Source organism: Oncorhynchus mykiss, chromosome 4, assembly GCF_013265735.2.
Source record: "Oncorhynchus mykiss isolate Arlee chromosome 4, USDA_OmykA_1.1, whole genome shotgun sequence".
Classification (NCBI taxonomy): Eukaryota; Metazoa; Chordata; class Actinopteri; order Salmoniformes; family Salmonidae; genus Oncorhynchus; species Oncorhynchus mykiss.
Window position 1 is genome coordinate 22,729,757 of NC_048568.1, and position 19,655 is coordinate 22,749,411.

Sequence of the window (19,655 nt, forward strand, 5' to 3'; positions counted from 1 at the left end):
GGAAGCAGATGGATGAAAGAGATGTTTGTTTTTTAAGCCTATACCAAATCTCAAAAACAACTTTCTATTGCTGGATTCAAACATGCAACCGTTAGCACTAGAGGCAGCTGCATACACCCATCCGCCATCCCTGTCCACAATACCCTAGCAAAACCAAAAACTATTTGAAGGTTACAGCCCTCACTCTTGCCCCTAATGCTCGGTTTCCATGTCATCTCCCGAAATCTGCAGACATGGGCTCCCGAGTGGTGCAGCACTCTAAGGCGCTGCATCTCAGTGTTAGTAGGCGTCGCTATACACACCCTGGTTTGAATCCAGGCTGTATTACAACTGGCTGTGATTGGGAGTCCCATAGGGCGGTGCACAATTGGCCCAGCGTCATCTGGGTTTGGCTGGTGTAGGCTGTCATTGTAAATAAGAATTTGTTCTTAACTGACGTGCCTAGTTCAATAAAAGTTAAATAAAATAAATGGATGGATTTCAAATACTGATTTGTATTACAGGTGACCTGGCTGCTTTCTCACCATTCAAACATTCATACGTTCAGTTAACAACCATTACCCTGTTCAAAATGGAAAGTTAAATGTAAACCTGTTTCTTGATGAAAGGGGCATTTGTAAGACACTTTGTTCTGTATTGTATGATGCACATGAGAAGTACATGTGTGATGTTTTGGCAAGATATTAAATTAAAAACGTGATTGGAAATAAGAAAGCACAGAATAAAGAATACATTCAAGTAACAATCCAAGTCATTTTTTCATTGCGTCTCCCCTCATTTGAAGTAACAATCCAAGTCATGTTTTCATTGAGTCTCCCCTCAGCCTTATAACACATTGCATAACCAAGCCCATAACCATGCCAATAACCATGCCCATTACCCACACACCCAATCAAAATATACAGTGAATAAAATGCATAAAATGGGCCTGATTTGTATAAGAAAATACAATATATGTATGTCCCAAATATATTTCTATCCAACATGATGAATAGCCTGTCAGAGGAGAGAAGCCGGATTAAACCTTGAGGCTACCAAGCTATTTCCCTAATCTGCCTTCTACATCCACCACCCATTGAGAAGTATTCAGCACCTAATCTGCCTTCTACATCCACCACCCATTGAGAAGTATTCATCACCTAATCTGACTTCTACATCCACCACCCATTGAGAAGTATTCATCACCTAATCTGCCTTCTACATCCACCACCCATTGAGAAGTATTCATCACCTAATCTGCCTTCTTCATCCACCACCCATTGAGAAGTATTCATCACTATGGAACTCCATGATATAAGCCCTGTCTTCCTCGAGCATTGCTTAGATAGCATACTGTTATTCACAGGTGGACACAGGAAGAGGTTTTTTTTATGATTAATATTCTGTTTAACCCCAGAAATAGTGTTGTGCAGACCAAGTGAGGGACTTAATGACGAAGCATTAGCCAAAACGTCTGTGTTTAACACCCCCTGTCCCGCCCCCTGCTGCATTAAAAAACCAACCAAAGATGGCAAAAGAAGAATCTTAGAGTCTTTGTACTATGTGTGCAGATCACTTCTGCCTTTGATGGACTTAACATTGAGATAAATACATATCTTACCTTACTATTTACACATGAATGGATGAGTTGTTGGGATACAGAGTTACTGAAGGCAACCATAGAGGTGAATGGTTGATATGCTTCTGTAGGACCATTTCTCTCTATGATAAATAGTGTCTACGTTTGTCTATGAGTGGGAGGAGAGGAGGAGGGATGAAGAGGAGAGGAACAGGAGGAGTAGGAGGAAGAGAGTGACATTCTATCAGTAATGCGCCTGAATGACAAAGTCACCATTGCAGGCAGGGGACAATGGGACAGTAACAGGGACAAAATGGTTGACACACACAGACAGACAGAGGTCAGAAATATCCCAGTCAGTCCAGCTCCAATCGGAAATATGCTTGTACTGTAAGTGTCTTCTGTTAAATCTCCACTTCAAAAGGTCAAAGTTCATATCCTTCCATGCACCTTCTCTTTGTTACTTGATGTGTTGCTGTGTTCTCTAAAAGACGCAGAAATAATGTACAAATATTCTCAAGGATTGCTTAAGTAAGAATTAAGACTTGATAACGACCCAAATAGATAAGACTCAGTCCAACATGCACCGGCAATCCAAAACACTGTTCAAAGTGTTCTTCCATTATTTAAGGCACTAGGAATATTCCTTAGGTAAAAAGCTGCATGTCCATCTTGAAGGTAAAAAAAATGATCGAAACATTCTGCTTTAAAACTGTAAGCGGTGTCATTACTGAAAGCAAGGCATCAAATAAATGCTGCCCTAGTAGTCTGAATACATGAACCATACAAAAGTGTCAACTGAAACGAAAAAAGACACAATCTTGGAAATACATCAACTGCATGCTCCGTAAGTTTGGTGATGATTGTTGCCTCCTGGTGAGAACCTAACACTTGTTGGGTAAAAGGCCTTAGAGAAAGTTTCATCTTGGATGATACAGTGTTGGACAGTGAAGAACCTCTTCATCTGATGCAGACTTCAGAGCCTCTCTGTGTTTTCAGCTGGAGTGGGAGCATTAACTTGTGTAACTTGTGTCTCTCCACAAGCTCCATCAATTAGTGTGTGTGTGTGTGTGTATTTGTGTGTGATGATCGATCTACTGTAAGTGATGATCGACCAGTGTCTCTCTCCCTCACAGCACTCAATCGATTACTGCACAGCCTAGTGTGTGTATGCATCTCATCACCTTTGAGGAACATGTGTGTGTGCATGGGTGTATGTCTGAAAACTCACCTACAGTATGCCTGAGATCTCAGCTTGAAGTGTCTGTCTCTCCAACCAGCCTCTTAACCAATGAGCACAAGTGTGAGCATGAACACACAAGCGTGTGTGTGTGTGTTAGTCTCACTTAATGATCTCCACTGATGACCATAAATGTGTCTCATCACTAGAGGCTCTCTATGATGGCTACCTCAGCGTAGTCCGGACTGAGTCCGTTCAGGTAGAGTCCACTGCCATTGCGGGCCAGGGCTCCAGGGACAGGAGTGAGGGAGAGAGCCAGGTTGGGGTAGGCCTCCCTCTCATCCCCTGGCCCCAGGTTCACGGACAGCGTCCTCCTGCCCGGGGTCATCTCCTGGGTGATGGGGTTGAGGCCCAGCTCTGAGGACAGTCGACGCTTAATGGAGGCGGCACGCTCAAACTTGTTCGAGATGTCTACGCTCAGGCGACGCCGTGTCTCCTTGAACTCAGCCGACACGTTTGCCGTCCACTCTGCTGCATGGATCCGGAACTCCCCTACCTACAGAAAGAAAAAGAGAAAGAGATAGAGAGGGAGGAGACTTTCCCCCAGATTCATCAAGAATTCCTGATGTATTTGACCTATTCAAATACTCTTTATATACACAGTACCAGTCAAAAGTTTGGAAATACCTACTCATTCAAAGGTTTTTCTTAATTTTTACTATTTTCTAGAATGTAGAATAGTGAAAACATCAAAAGTATGAAATGAAACATATGGAATCAGGTAGTAACCAAAAAAGTGTTAAACAAATCAAAATACATTTTACATTATTCAAAGTAGCCACCCCTTTCCTTGATGACAGCTTTGCACACTCTTGGCACTCTTTCTTTCACTCTGTGGTCCAACTCATCCCAAACTATCTCAATTGGGTTGAGGTCGGGTAATTGTGGAGGCCAGGTCATCTGATGCAGCACCCCATCACTCTCCTTCTTGGTCAAATAGCCCTTACAGAGTGTGTTGGGTCATTATCCTGTTGAAAAACAAATGATAGTCCCACTAAACACAAACCAGATGGGATGGCGTATCACTGCAGAATGCTGTGGTAGCCATGCTGGTTAAGTGTACCTTGAATTCTAAATAAATCACCGACAGTGTCACCAGCAAAGCACCCACACACCATCACAACTCCTCCTTCATGCTTCACAGTGGGAACCACACATGTGGTCACAAAGACACAGAGTTTGGAACCAAAAATCTCAAATTTGGACTCATCAGATCAAAGGACAGATTTCCACCCGTCTAATGTCCTTTGTTCATGTTTCTTGGCCCAAGCAAGTCGCTTCTTATTATTGATGTCCTTTAGTAGTGGTTTCTTTGCAGGAATTCGACCATAAAGGCCTGATTCACTCAGTCTCCTTTGAACAATTAATGTTGAGATCTGTCTGTTACTTCAACTCTGTGAAGCATTTATTTGGGCTGCAATTTCTGAAGCTGGTAACTCTAAAGAACGTGTCTTCCTTTCCTGTGGCAGTCATCATGAGAGCCAGTTTAATCATAGCACTTGACGGTTGTTGTGACTGCACTTGAAGAAACTTTAAAAGTTCTTGACATTTTCTGGATATATTGACCTTCATGTCTTAAAGTAACGACGGACTGTCGTTTCTCTGCTTATTTGAGCTGTTCTTGCCGTAATATGTACTGGATCTTTTACCAAATAGGGCTATATTCTGTATACCACCCCTACCTTGTCACAACACAACTGATGGGCTCAAACGCATTAAGGAAAGAAATTCCACAAATTAGCAAGGCACACCTGTTAATTGAAATGCATTCCAGATGACTACCCCATAAAGCTGTTAGAGAGAATGCCAATAGTGTGCAAAGCTGTTATCAAGGCAAAGAGTGGCTACTTTGAAGAATCGCAAATATAAAATATATTTTGATGGGATTAACACTTCTTTGGTCCTACATGATCCCTTATGTGTTATTTCATAATGTTGATGTCTTCACTATTAATCAACAATGTAGAAAATAGTAAAAATAAAGAAAAATCCTGGAATGAGTAGGTGTGTCCAAACTTTTGACTGGTACTGTATATATATATATATATATCACAGGAGGTTGGTGGCACCTTTTGTGGAGGACAGGCTTGAGGTAATGGCTGGAGCGGAATTAGTCAAATCAAATCAAATGTAATTATTTCACATGCGCCTAATACAACAGGTCGACCTTACAGTGAAATGCTTACTTACGAGCCCCTAACCAACAATGTAGTTTCAAAAAATACAGATAAGAATAAGAGATAAAAGTAACAAGTAATTAAAGAGCAGCAGTGAAATAACAACAGCGAGACTACATACAGGGGGGGTACCGATACACAGAGAATGTGCGGGGGCACCGGTTATGTGAGGTAGTATGTACATGTAGGTTGAGTTATTAAAGTGACTATGCAGAGATGACAACAGAGAGTAGCAGTGGTGTAAAGAGGGGGTGAGGGGGGGGGGTGGGTAGCCATTTGACTAGATGTTCAGGAGTCTTGGCTTGGGGGTAGAAGCTGTTTAGAAGCATCTTGGACCTAGACATGACGCTCCGCTACCACTTGCTGTGCGGTAGCAGAGAGAACAGTCTATGACTAGGGTGGCTGGAGTCTTTGACTATTTGTAGGGCCTTCCTCTGACACCACCTGGTATAGAGGTCCTGGATGGCAGGAAACTTGGCTCCAGTGATGTACTGGGCTGTTCGCACTACCCTCTTGTCATGACGTTGGCCTGGGGGTAGGTTTATGACAGTCATAAATACCTCTTCCCCCCTTTTTCCTCTCTCTACCCTACTGATGTGACATTTGAGAACCCCTTGGTTAACATAGAGATTCTGGGAACATCAGAAGGTGAGGGGAAATTAACTATATTCTGGTAATCCGACCAATTGAACATATCCTTTCCTACAGTGCCTTGCGAATGTATTCGGCCCCCTTGAACTTTGCGACCTTTTGCCACATTTCAGGCTTCAAACATAAAGATATAAAACTATATTATTTTGTGAAGAATCAACAACAAGTGGGACACAATCATGAAGTGGAACGACATTTATTGGATATTTCAAACTTTTTTAACAAATCAAAAACTGAAAAATTGGGCTTGCAAAATTATATTAAATATTTATTGCATTTCCCTTTTCCAAATGGGCGGTAATTTAGAATGCATAAATACTGTATTTACGAAAGCACAGCTTCTTCCTTTGGTCCTCAGTCTTCCCGCTCTTTCACTCAAACCCAGACCTTTTCTTTTGTGTAACCAGCTGTCATATCTGTTCCGCCCGCTAGGGACGTTTTCCCTTTATGACGTAATTTGTAATCAAGGTATGATTCATTATTTGTATATGTAATTCTGTGTGATTAGTTAGGTATTTAGTAAATAAATAATTAAACCCAATTTTGTATTGCTGATTCAAGTTGTTAGGCAGGGTTCGTGAAGAATTTACAACTTTCAGATGAGACTGAATTACGGTGACGATTAATATTGACTGCTATTGCCCGCAGCACATGTCCTGGTAATCCGTCTGGCCCTGCGGCCTTGTGAATGTTGACCTGTTTAATGGTCTTACTCACATTGACTGCGGAGAGCGTGATAACACAGTCTTCCAGAACAGCTGGTGCTCTCATGCATGTGTTTAGCTCGTCTGGTAGGCTCATGTCACTGGGGAGCTCTCGGCTGTGCTTCTCCTTGTAGTCTATAATGGGTTGCAAGCCCTGCCACATCCGACGAACGTCAGAGCCGGTGTAGTACGATTCGATCTTAGTCCTGTATTGACGCTTTGCCTGTTTGATGGTTCGTTGGAGGGCATAGTGGGATTTCTTATAAGCTTCTGGGTTATCGATGCACTTATTGATGAAGCCAATGACTGATGTGGTGTACTCCTCAATGCCATCGGAGGAATCCCGGAACATATTCCAGTCTGTGCTAGCAAAACTGTCCTGTAGCTTAGCATCTGTTTCATCTGACCACGTTTTTATTGATCTAGTCACTGGTGCTTCCTGCTTAAAAAAAAACAAAGGAATCAGGAGGACAGAGTTATGGTCAGATTTGCCAAATGGAGGGCGAGGGAGAGCGTATGCGTCTCTGTGTGTGGCGTGTAGGTGGTCCATTTTTCTTCTGGTTGCACATTTAACATGCTGATAGAAATGTAGTAAAACGGATTTAAGTTTCCCTGCATTAAAGTCCCCAGCTACTAGTATCGCCGCCTCTGGGCGAGCGGTTTCTTGTTTGCTTATGGCGAAATACAGCTCATTCAATGCTGTCTTAGCAATAGCTCAAGACTTCCTTTCGTGCACCGGCTGTTGTTTACAAAAATAGATAGACCGAAGCCCATTGTCTTACCAGACACCGCTGTTCTATCCTGCCGGTACATCGTATAACCAGCCAGTTGTATGTTGATCTTGTCGTCATTCAGCCACGACTCCATGAAGCATAAGATGTTACAGTTTTGAAAGTCTCGTTGGTAGTTTCATCTTCCCCGTAAACTCGGCGATTTTATTGTCCAAAGATTGCATGTTTGCTAGCAGAATAGAGGGAAGTGGGGGTTTATTTGATCGCCTGCGAATTCTCAGAAGACAGCCGGACCTTCGGCCACTCTTTCTCCGCCTCCTCTTCACACAGATCCCGGGGATCGGGGCCTGTTCCCGAGGAAGCAGCGTATTCTTCAAGTCGTGCTCGTCTGAGTCGTGAAAGACAGAAGAGGATTCTGCTAGTCCGTGGTCAATAATCGCAGTCCTGAAGTTTTTTTCGCTCATAAGAGATGGTTGCGTCAACATTATGTACAAAATAAGTTTAAAAAATAAGTTATAAACAACGCAAATAAGCAAGTAAGTAAAACGTCTTAATCCTGAGCCATATTTGATACCGTTAGTGTAACGGTATCAAATACATCAAACACATGGTTTGATGCCATTCCATTTGCTCTTGTTATGAGACGTTCTCACCTCAGCAGCCTCCACTGATACATCCTTTTGACAAAAGGAACCGATGGCCTTTTCCCCTTTGAATGAAGTTTCTACCCAGAACTATCCATTCACTACACGAGAACGTTCTTTATAAGATGCAATGGGATGCAGGGCATTTTCATGGTTACAGAGAGGAAGAGAAAAGGAGAGTGGGGAAAAATGGAAGAAGGGGGGATGAAGTTATTGATTCTTTTCATAAAATATAGCATGCATACCTCTAGGGTATTTTCTTACACAATAAACTGAGATGAGCTGTCTTGGGCTACTAGATCGAAGACCCCCAAGCTAAGATTTGTGAGTCTGCATGTGTGCTCTTCTGCTTCCCTCCCCCTCTTCATCTTTTGTCCACATTTCCATTCCTCCCTCTCTTCCCACTCTTACCCTCTCATTTTCACTTCTCCGCCACACACTCTCTTGTTCTCTCACTGTCTCCCTCACTCTCAGTAATAGGTTTCTATGTAAAACTCAGGTCTGCATCATAGGGCTCACACTCACACTCCTAATGATGCACAATCCTAAGTATTCACACGGGAGTCACACGTATCTCTCCCTTTGTAATGGGATTAACTTTTAAATCAGATAATGAATGGAGATTAATATGGAGGAGGTTTGTGCCTGTCAGCGTTCATTTGTCTGTCTGTCTGTCTGTCTGTCTGTCTGTCTGTCTGTCTGTCTGTCTGTCTGTCTGTCTGTCTGTCTGTCTGTCTGTCTGTCTGTCTGTCTGTCTGTGTGTGTGTGTGTGTGTGAGAGACAGAGCGGTAAGATGTCCCATGATTAATTTGCGATTGGAATTTAACTGTAAAAATCATCCTTTAAAAATACATGTTACAACTGAATTAATCAGGGAATTCCATCCACGTATAAATTGTAAACTAGGGGGTTGATGTAGAATTAAGCACACTGCTAGGGAGGAGGGTAGGTGGTTTCGGTATCCTTTATACACTGAGTGTATTTCCATGACATACAGGTGAGTGCTATGATCCCTTATTGATGTCACCTGTTAAATCCACTTCAATTAGTGTAGATGAAGTAGAGGAGACAGGGTAAATAATTATTTTTAAGCAATTTAGACATGGATTGTGTGTGTGCCATACAGAGGTTGAACGGGCAAGACAAAAGACTGAAGTGACTTTGAACGGTGTATGGTTGTAGATGCCAGGTGCACTGGTTTGAGTGTGTCAAGAACTGCAATACTGCTGGGTTTTTCACACTCAACAGTTACCTGTGTGTATCAAGAATTGTCCACCACCCAAAGGACATCCAGCCAACTAGACACAACTGTGGGAAGGATTGGAGTCAATATGGGCCAGCATCCCTGTGGAATGCTTTCAACACCTTGTCGTCCAGGGGTAGGCAGCCCCATTTCATGTTTTTGTCCTGGAACACCAGGTGTGTTGAATTTAGGTAATCACTGATAAATGAACTCAGTTGGTCAGGTGTGGTCCCTAGTTGGACCAAAATCCTGCAGTATCTACGGCACTCGAGGAACAGGGTTACCTGCCACTGTGCCACTGTATAGTCCATGCCCTGATGAATTGAGGCTGTTTTGAGGGCATAAGGAGACGCAACACAATATTAGCAAGGCGTTCCTAATGTTTTGTACACTCAGTGTAAAATGGTTAAGAAGATATACTGTACATCTGATCGAAAAGGTTGGTTTATTTTGAAGTGATCCGTTTTAGGTCGTGGTCGAATACTCTAGCAAACACTTTGCCTCACCCTGTTTGGGATTTGATATATGGTCACAACATGTTGTGCTGTGATTGGGTGAATTCACAGCTCCATTCCAGCTAACCATTCTAGGGAGAGAAAACGTTTTTGTAATGTTCCCCTATTGTTTGAGAGTCCAATTTTCCGTTAGTATGGGGAACATTGTATGTTAGCAAAAACCTTTGGATGTTTTGGTGTTAAAGTTAGCAGAACATTGCCTTAATGTCAAGCAGAACTTCTCTATAACGTGGTTACAATGTTCTCAGAATATACAACATGAATGTTCTAGATGCGTTTTATGGGACGTTGCAAGAACATTCGTGTCCAGTTTTCTGAGGGTTAGGAGAATATTCCATCAATGTCCCACCAAACATACACAGAACATGGTTGCTATGTTATCAGAATGTAAGATAGTAATGTTTTATAAATGTTTCAATAACATTTTTATGTATCATTTATCATTTTATGTATCACCTGCCTGATGGTCCCAAAGAAATGTTCTCCACAAAACATTTTTCATCAGACCTTGTTGCTGTTACCCATGAAGGCCCTGATTGGTGAACCACTGATCCATTCACAACTATTTTTGTCTGTTGGCAAGGGATACTCATACTGCTTTTAACATAGTGTTTTCAACTTACATATTTGACGCACAGTGACCGTACGTACGTACATACCCCAACCAGAAGCCATGGATTACAGGCAACATCCACACTGAGCTAAAGGGTAGAGCTGCCGCATTCAAGGAGCGGGACTCTAACCCGGAAGCTTGTAAAAAATCTCACTATGCCCTCTGACAAACCAACAAACAGGCAAAGCGTCAATACAGGACTAAGATTGAATCGTACTACAATGGCTCCATTGCTCGTCGGATGTGGCAGGGCTTGCAAACTATTACAGATAACAACTATTACGGAGCTGCCCAGTGACACGTGCCCACCAGACGAGCTAAACTACTTCTATGCTTGCTTCGAGGCAAGTCTCACTGAATTATGCATGAGAGCATCAGCTGTTCCAGACGACTGTGTGATCACGCTATCCGTAGCTTATGTGAGTAAGACCTTTAAACAGGTCAACATTCACAAGGCCGCAGTGTCAGACGGATTACCAGGACGTGTACTCCGAGCATGCGCTGACCAACTGGCAAGTGTCTTGTACTCCATGTTCACTTATGACTGCATGGCCAGGCATGACTCCAACACCATCATCAAGTTTGCTGATGACACAACAGTGGCCTGATCACCAACAACGATGAGACGGCCTATAGGGAGGAGATCAGAGACCTGGCTGCGTGGTGCCAGGACAACAACCTCTCCCTCAACGTGATCAAGACAAAGGAGATAATTGTGGACTACAGGAAAAGGAGGACCGAGCACTCCCCCTTTCTCATCGACGGGGCTGCAGTGGAGCAGGTTGAGAGCTTCAAGTTCCTTGGTGTCCACATCAACAACAAACTATCATGGTCCAAACACACTAAGACAGTTGTGAAGAGGGCACGACAAAGCCTATTCCCCCTCATGAGACTAAAAATATTTGGCATGGGTCCCCAGATCCTCAAAAGTTCTACAGCTGCACCATCGAGAGCACTGGTTGCATCACTGCCTGATATGGCAACTGCTCTGCTTCCGACCGCAAGGCACTACAGAGGGTAGTGTGTACGACCCGGTACATCACTGAGGCCAAGCTTCCTGCCATCCAGGATCTCTACACCAGGCGGTGTCAGAGGAAGGCCCTAAAAATGATCTCCAGCCACCCTAGTCGTAGAGCGGTAACAGAGCGCCAAGTCTAGGTCCAAGATGCTTCTTAACAGCTTCTACTCCCAAGCCATAAGACTCCTGAACAGCTAATCAAAGGGCTACCCAGACCTCTCTTTTTTGCTGCTGCTACTCTACCTACATGTACATATTACCTCAATTACCTTGACTAACTGGTGCCCCTGCACATTGACTCTGTACCGGTTCCCCCTGTATACAGCCTCGCTATTGTTATTTTTACTGCTGCTCTTTAATTATTTGTTATTTTTATTTTCTATTTTTTACTTATCTATTTTTTTTACTTATCACTTTTTTTTCTTAACCAACAATGCTTTAAGAAGTTTTTAAGGGCTTGTAGGTAAGCATTTCACAGTAAGGTCTACACCTGTTGTATTCGGCGCATGTGACAAATACAATTTGATTTGATTAATATCTTGTGTTCTGAGAACATTTGACATAAAAAAAATGGTCTCTGGAAACATTCCTTGCACATCATGGAAACATGTCTGTGAAATGACCTAATGAGACTTAAGGAAATGTTCTCTAAAGTTCTGGGAACGTTTGTTCTTAGCTGTGATCTTCCCATCTTGGTTCCCTTCCACATTTCAACATGCAGTGATTACCAGTGTACCACAGACACTTATGGTATAGGATACCTACAGTATAGCTTCTGAAAATATCTATAGGAAGTATCTGTGACTGTGTATTGTGGTTTGGTGCAGTGATTTCCACACACATCACGTACCTCCTCCTTGGTTTTCTTGGAGATGACTCTGAACCAGTCTCCTATCATACTGAGCACGGCAGCAAAGTAGGCTAGACCAATCAGGATCCAGAACCACACCACAGGCTTGTAGTAGTCCAGATACTCTATCTCAGAACCACCTATTGGGAGGAGACAGACACATATTTAATAAAGACTACACAAGCCAGAGAGCAGAAAGAGAGCGAAGGAGAGAGAGGCTATGTCACACAGAGTATTGATTATTGTGAAGAAGGGTACAGCAATCCCATTTTGTCTCAGCAGATTAAGCACACGTGTGATTTCAAACAAACTCTTTCTAAGACACAGAAGGCGGGATAGCAGAGGAAGAACATACAACATAGTCAGAAAAGAGAGCTCTTAAATACCTTTTTCAAGACCTTTTTCACCGGCCACAAAGTCACCGAAGCCGATGGTGGTGAGGGTGATGACCACAAAGTAGATGGACTCCAGCGTGCTCCAGCCCTCTATGTGTTTAAAGATGACCGCCGGCAACGCCACGAAGAGGACACAGCCAAACAGGATGAAGATCACGGTGGAGATCACCCTGATCTTGGTCTGGCTCACTTTCCACTTTTGAGGGAGAGACTGGGAGGCAGGGTAGAACAAATGAATAAAGAGATGGATAAAGATATTAATAAAAACAATCATCAAATGAATGATGCATTACATAATTAGGTAAGGAATTTAACATTTGAAAATCATTATAAAAACATCCAGGGCCTTTTTTAACAAACCAAATACAGTTCTTTAAATAGCCTGCCCCATATTTGCTAAATATGTTGAACATATTTTCAGTCCACATTGTTCTTATTGCATTGCTTCCGTATGGAAATACATTGTTAAACATGGGCTATAGCCTTCACGCTGATATAGGGGCTAGGCCTACTGTAATTATCAGTCTGGACATAGACATGCCAAATGTAGTCAACAGGCATGATTCAATTCACTAGGCTATTGATGAAAAAAGACAATGTATAATTCTTATCAAATTCTAAAAAAATGAAACAACTTGTTTTAAATAAGCTGTGTCTAAATACAGTAACAGGCAGTAACAGGCAGAAACAGGCAGTAACAGGCAGTAACAGGCAGTAACAGGCAGAAACAGGCAGTAACAGACAGAAACAGGCAGTAACAGGCAGTAACAGGCAGAAACAGGCAGTAACAGGCAGTAACAGGCAGTAACAGGCAGAAACAGGCAGTAACAGGCAGTAACAGGCAGTGACAGGCAGAAACAGGCAGTAACAGGCACCATAATTGCTTCCCATGGGCATATAATACAGACAAGGCAACTTAGACTATGGAGGGTTTTATGCACATCCCAACTTTTCAAAGGAGCTGCATGGACAAAAATAATGTCCAATATAAAGAAAGAGCGGGAATGTCTGTTCACTCGTGATATTTTAATAAAATATTGGTTATAGGCTATTGATTAGGCAAAATCAATGCCATAACCAATTGCGTTACCGCAAAGACCAGCTTTTGGTGAGTCTTAATATCACCAGTAGCACTGCTTGAAATTGGCACATGTATCTAAGGACACAGCTCACATTTTCCGCCCTTCCCACCTCAGCTCAAACGAGCTGATATAAGACGGTAAATTACCATCCCTGGTGCCAGGGTTGGAAAATAGCAAAGCTCTGGCTTTTACATGTCGAAATTTCCAAGGAGCGTGTATTTGACACTAGCACCGCCTTAACGCCAGCCGAAAATAGAGCCCTCAGTCTTTAACAAGGCCTTTCTCCAGTCACTTCACAATGACATGAGTCATTTCCTTGTGTTGGCCTTTTTCCTGGAATATATGTCCAGTGTTTTTTGAATGTCACACACTCAGTGGGTCGGCCTATGAGATTTACTCATGTTCTTACAGATCAAGTCATGCTGTGCTCCATTGTATGCCATCAGGCTATACATTTTTATTTCATTTTTTAACCTTTATTTAAGTAGGCAAGTCAGCTAAGAACAAATTCTTATTTACAATGACGGCCTACCCCGGCCAAACCCGGACGATGCTGGGCCAATAGTGCGCCACCCTATGAGACTCCCAATCACGGCCAGATGTGATACAGCCTGGAATCGAACCAGGGACAGTAATGACACCTCTTGAACTGAGATGCAGTGGAACACTGTGGGCTTACATCAGTAGGCTACATCGCAACACAAACAGCACAATCGCCGGACAAAGTTTAATTCAAACCCATAGAAAGACAGGTGTAACAGGGGTATGACAGTCTGTAGCACTAGCAAAACTTCTTAATACACTGAAGTGTACACTCCACGATAGAGTCCTTGGCCTTGTCCTTCCCTAGACAGTGGGTTACACAAGAATGAGAACAGGGACACTGGGACTGAAACTTAAAGAAGGGTCATCCTCAGATCAGCTCATCAGTGATGTGTTCCGCTGTGTTTTTCAGCGCACAGCAGCTAGAGCCCAGAGAGAGAGAGAGGTCAGAGTCAGGACTGAATCCAGCCTCGGACCCTGACAATAAATATTGATACGGAGGGATTAATGATGATGAATAGACCAAATCCGTTTGCCAAGCATAATATATATTTCACAGCTCAGCCATTTTTAAAACCCCTCAAGAGTCGATTGACGTGCCCACGCGTCACATGTAATTCTAAAACATTGAATAGCTCCTGTGTTTTTATGAGACTTACTGTTTCTCAGGGGCAGCTGGTAGTTTAGCGGTTAAGAGTGTTGGGCCAGTAACTGGAAGATCGCTGGTTTGAATCCTAAGCCAACTAGGTGAAAAATCTGTTGATGTGCCCTTGAGCAGGGCACTTAACCCTAGTCGCTCTGGATAAGATCGTATGTCAAGTGTAAAAAATGACTTGCAGTGGCTGTAGCTCAATCCCCTCTTTCTGCCTATTCCATAACATTGGCTTGTGAAACAGGATCTGGACAAAGGAATTGTCTGTAAAACTTAAACCGTTTAAGCTAGCAACTCATACTACCCCATCTTCGAAGAGGAGACTCTCACAAACTCCCACACACTTTGGTACGTGGTACGCGTCCACATACTAATTTCAAAGATCTCTTCTCACAAAACTGACTGTCCAGTCACCAACATCGACAGGAAAGACTTCAAAAAACATTAGAACTCACTTGTTTGCCATTCGACACACACAAGCATTAGGGGAGTTGTTAGAAGGTGACCCAGTACCACACTGTAAAAACGTCACAAAAGTGAATAGGGTGTAAAAAGTGCCAAATCGTAAAACTTAAATTAATAGCCTGGGTGTTAATTTGCTTGAATCACTGAACAACACAGGCGCATATTAGAGACAGGCATCTATTTCCTTAATGCAAGCAGCTTTTGCTGATTTGCATTGTTAATTGTTTAATTATCTTCCAGCATTTTAATAAATGTCTTAATTTCCTGCACTAATATGTTATAATTTACACACTGTGTCATGCTTCTTTTGTCTTAGTATGCCTCTATTTTGGAGAAGAAAAAAAAACGTTATTATTATAATTTTTCTCCACTTTGACTGTGCAATTTCGGTAGTTTTTACCTTTACCAGTAGAGGGCGATCAGACAATATCTGGAGGTCTGTACTCCCGAAGTTGTGGACTATTTTTGTGCTTATCAGCTAGCTGTAAGCAGCCAATGGCGAGCAGATTTTTGACTGAATTATGTAATATAACAAATCAAACATTAAATTTCGTAAACAATTCATGGTAACCTCGTTAACAATTCATTTCGACTCAGCGTTTATGTGATGAAAGTCGTGCCATTGCCCTAGTCTCTATTTGAGACTGTTCAATTGAAGTTTCACGCTAACCAAAGTGACTTAATATTGGTCTACATGTTTTCTTATATCTCCTAGATATAGGACAGACACTTCAAAACCTTATTCCTTGTGATTTAGTTTTTGACTGTCTGTTTTTCCATTTATGAATGTGTTATTCAATGGGTTTCTATGGACCATAGCAGCAAAAGGCCATATTCAATAATTTATCAAATAATAAATAAATACATGTTTTTATACCTACAGGGGTCCTAGAATTCAAATAGCTAAATGACCCATGGTTAGCTTAGTAGTTATCGCGAACGAAGGGCTTAGACTCACAGTGGCTCTCCTGCTGGATGATGTAGTACCGTACAACTCTGTTGCTCCCTATGGGCAACACTAGCAGAGAAACACATCAATCAAAACTCATCTTACAGAGCCTTCAATTAAATAATTAAAGAGAGCGGTCTATTAGATGGCTACTGTAACTAATAAACAAAGAAGCTATAGGCCCAGCCCGGGGAAAATATAGACAAACACTACTGGTCAGTCAAAGTAATAGTTCCAACAAGGACAGAGAAATCATCAAACAGTCACTGTGGCTGTCTCAGTGAGTTCTGTGTTGGCTGGTGCCTCACTACGGTGTGTTTGATAGCCCAGGTTTACATGCCGCTCCTTGTGGCTGGTTTTGGATTGGTGCGGCTCACTGTACCTCGTTGTGAGTCGTTGTAGGTGGGCAGGGAGGGGAAGATGAATGACTCACTATAACACTGTGCTCTTGTTCCGTTTATAGAGTGTGTGTCTTCCTGGCTGAGAAATGGTCCTCTCTAATCACACGGTGTGTGTGTGTGTGCAGTGAACAGTAAGAGCAGAGTACCTTGGTGATAGGTCTCCTCCAGTGAGGGAAAGACTCTTCTTCCTGGCATTAATAATGGCTGTACATGTTTGCTACAGCAACACAGCCAAGCTCTTCTTTTGACTCTTGTAGTATTGCTGTTAATATTCAGTCCAGAGGAAGAGATACTACATGTATGGGGGAAAAAAATCCATATCCTCATGTGAGCTTGGTAACCACTCAAATAGTCTGTATTGTAAGCGTGGTCTCCAGAAGCCATTGTCATGGCAACCTAAATAATGCATTTTTCTTTTATCAGCTCAAGAACACGCAGCTCAGTGATGGACAGCAATGGTCAAACTACTTCTGCATTGAAAATCTCCTTATGTGTTGGAAATTAACTGAGGGGGTGTAGGAGCTGGTTAGGTAAAAACAAATACTCAACCACTAGTGTGTGTGTGTAGACAAAGAACTCTTATTTTCATGTCATCCAACAAATGTATATGCCTGGAATTTGCTAAAATGGCATTGGCACTTGGATTGGATCCAGTGCTATGGTCAGATGACATGTTAGTATAACTCTTTGGCCACGCACACCAGTGGTGAGTTTGGCGTCGAAATAAGGATGCATAAGAAGAAAAGAACCCTATACCTACTGTAAAATAGGATGGTGGATCTTTGATGTTAAGGGGCTATTTTGCTTCCACTGGTCCTAAGGCCCTTGTTAAGGTCAACAGCGTCATAAACTTTATCCAATACCAGGAATTTTTTTACTAAAACCTGGTTTCCTCTGCCAATAACATTTTGCAATGACCATCTCAGTCTCTGGACTGGAACCCCATTGAAAACCTGTGGTATGAATTGAAGAGTGCAGTCCATAAGAGCAGAAAAGGGATATCAAGGATCTGAAAAGATTCTGTATGGAGGAATGGTCAAGATCCCTTCCAATGTGTTCTCCAATCTCATAAAACATTTTAGAAAAAGGCTCAGTGCTGTTATTTGCGCAAGGTGAGGTATTGAAAGGTATTGAAAACAGGGTGCCAATCATTTTTACATATGCATCTTTTTGAGAGAAAAAATACTACAAAATCTCTTTCTCTGAGCAATTGCATTAGTATAAAATAATGTAATTTTCTAAAAATATTAAGCATACAATATAGCTCAGAATCTGTATTACTTGTTTTACACAATATTTTTTGCTCATCTATATTAAGGATGCCAATAATTTTGGACCTGACTGTATGAAACGTTTAAAACTCACCCCAACTATCTTCTCCACTCTGTTGATGCCTTTCCCAAAGATGGTCCCAAGCTGGTCTCCAACACCAGCCAATAGGAAGCCAAAGAGGGGGATTCCCAGGAGGGCATAGATGATACAGAAGATACGTCCCCCCTCCGTGTGGGGAGCGATGTTCCCAAAGCCTAGAGAGAGGAGCGATCATAAACCCACACCCACACACAAACACACAGGAAGAGGTTAACTAGACCAGGGGTTCCCAAACTCGGTCTCCCAATCTCTGTTTTTCTACAAAGGGACCAGGACGACTCATCCGTGTAAAGGAAAGAATGAATGGGGCCATGTATCGTGAGAATTTGAGTGAAAACCTCCTTCCATCAGCAAGGGCATTGAAGATGAAACGTGGCTGGGTCTTTCAGCATGACAATGATCCCAAACACACCGCCCGGGCAACGAAGGAGTGGCTTCGAATGAAGCATTTCAAGGTCCTGGAGTGGCCTAGCCAGTCTCCAGATCTCAACACCATAAAAAATCTTTGGAGGGAGTTGAAAGTCCGTGTTGCCCAGCAACAGCCCCAAAACATCACTGCTCTAGAGGAGATCTGCATGGAGGAATGGGCCAAAATACCAGCAACAGTGTGTGAAAACCTTGTGAAGATTTACAGAAAACGTTTGACCTCTGCCATTGCCAAAAAAAAGGGTATATAACAAAGTATTGAGATAAACTTTTGTTATTGACCAAATACTTATTTTCCACCACAATTTGCAAATAAATTCATTAAAAATCCTACAATGTGATTTTCTGGATTTTTTTCTTCTCATTTTGTCTGTCATAGTTGAAGTGTACCTATGATGAAAATTACAGGCCTATCTCATATTTTTAAGTGGGAGAACTTGCACAATTGGTGGCTGACTAAATACTCCCCCCCCCCCCCCCCCCCCCCCCCCCCCCACTGTATATGAAGTATTCCAAGAAACAATTTAAATGAACTATTCAGATCTTGCCGTGTGACCTACTGAGGATTGAATTGAGTTTATTTCAGTTAATTGGTTTCCCTTAACCAAGAGGAGCTACTAATTAATATATTCTATATTTGCTGCTCAGCTGGGGTGAAATTCAGCATACACAGTGATTCTATAGGATAGACCTGAAGAAAAACGGATTAAAATACACACAGTGTACAAAACGCTCTGTGGTCAGGTGAAGACTGATCAAGTGAATCCAGCTGAAAGCTATGATCTCTTATTGATGTCACTTGTTAAATCCCCTTCAATCAGTGTAGATATAAGGGAGACCAGTTAAATAATTATTTTAGAGACAATTGAGACGGATTGTGTTTGTGTGCCATTCAGAGGGTGAATGTGCCAGGCATTGGTTGGAGTGTTTCAAGAACTGCAACGATGCTGGGTTTTTCACACTCAACAGTTTCCTGTGTGTATCAAGAATGGTCCACAACCCAAAGGACAACCAGCCTACTTGACACAACTGTGGGAAGCATTGGAGTCAACATGGGCCTGCTTTCCTGCGGAACGCATCGGAACCTTGTGGAGTCCATGCCCTGACGAATTGAGGCTGTTCTGAGGGCAAAGGTGGGTGCAACTCAATAATAGGAAGGTGTTCCTAATGTTTTGTACACTCAGTGTAAATCTGTCAATTAAGATTCCATTAAAATACCCCTTTTAGGGGGACATCAGGTGATGACTAAACGACCGTCAGGAAAATATCTTGAAAGAATCATGAATAGCTAATAATCCACGCATGATTTTTGAGTGCCTTGACTTAAAAACATCCATGTTTTGACAATAACTCATTCAAGCAATTGCAACAGGAACTGTGTGATTTAGGATGTGAAGACAAAGCAGATCATGATCATGTCAACTGAA

General features: G+C 42.3%; 1 protein-coding gene across 3 annotated transcripts in view; it reads right to left on the reverse strand.

Annotated features, from left to right (window-relative positions):
- Positions 1 to 348: 348 nt before the first annotated feature.
- The window catches only part of kcnk2b (potassium channel, subfamily K, member 2b), a 37,856-nt gene continuing 18,549 nt past the window's right edge, over positions 349 to 19,655 (reverse strand). Inside the window, exons 3-7 of one of the 3 annotated variants that reach the window (XR_005051497.1) lie at positions 17,797 to 17,957; positions 12,331 to 12,550; positions 11,945 to 12,084; positions 1,278 to 3,294; positions 349 to 1,231 (exon numbers count right to left, since the gene is read on the reverse strand). Coding sequence is in view for 1 of the 3 variants with exons in the window: in XM_021600682.2 (XP_021456357.2) it covers positions 2,944 to 3,294; positions 11,945 to 12,084; positions 12,331 to 12,550; positions 17,797 to 17,957 (872 nt within the window). In the remaining 2 variants the exon portion in view is untranslated. Of the gene's footprint in view, positions 3,295 to 11,944; positions 12,085 to 12,330; positions 12,551 to 17,796; positions 17,958 to 19,655 lie in introns of all 3 variants that reach the window. The other 2 variants (XR_002473297.2, XM_021600682.2) reach the window with 2 other exon arrangements.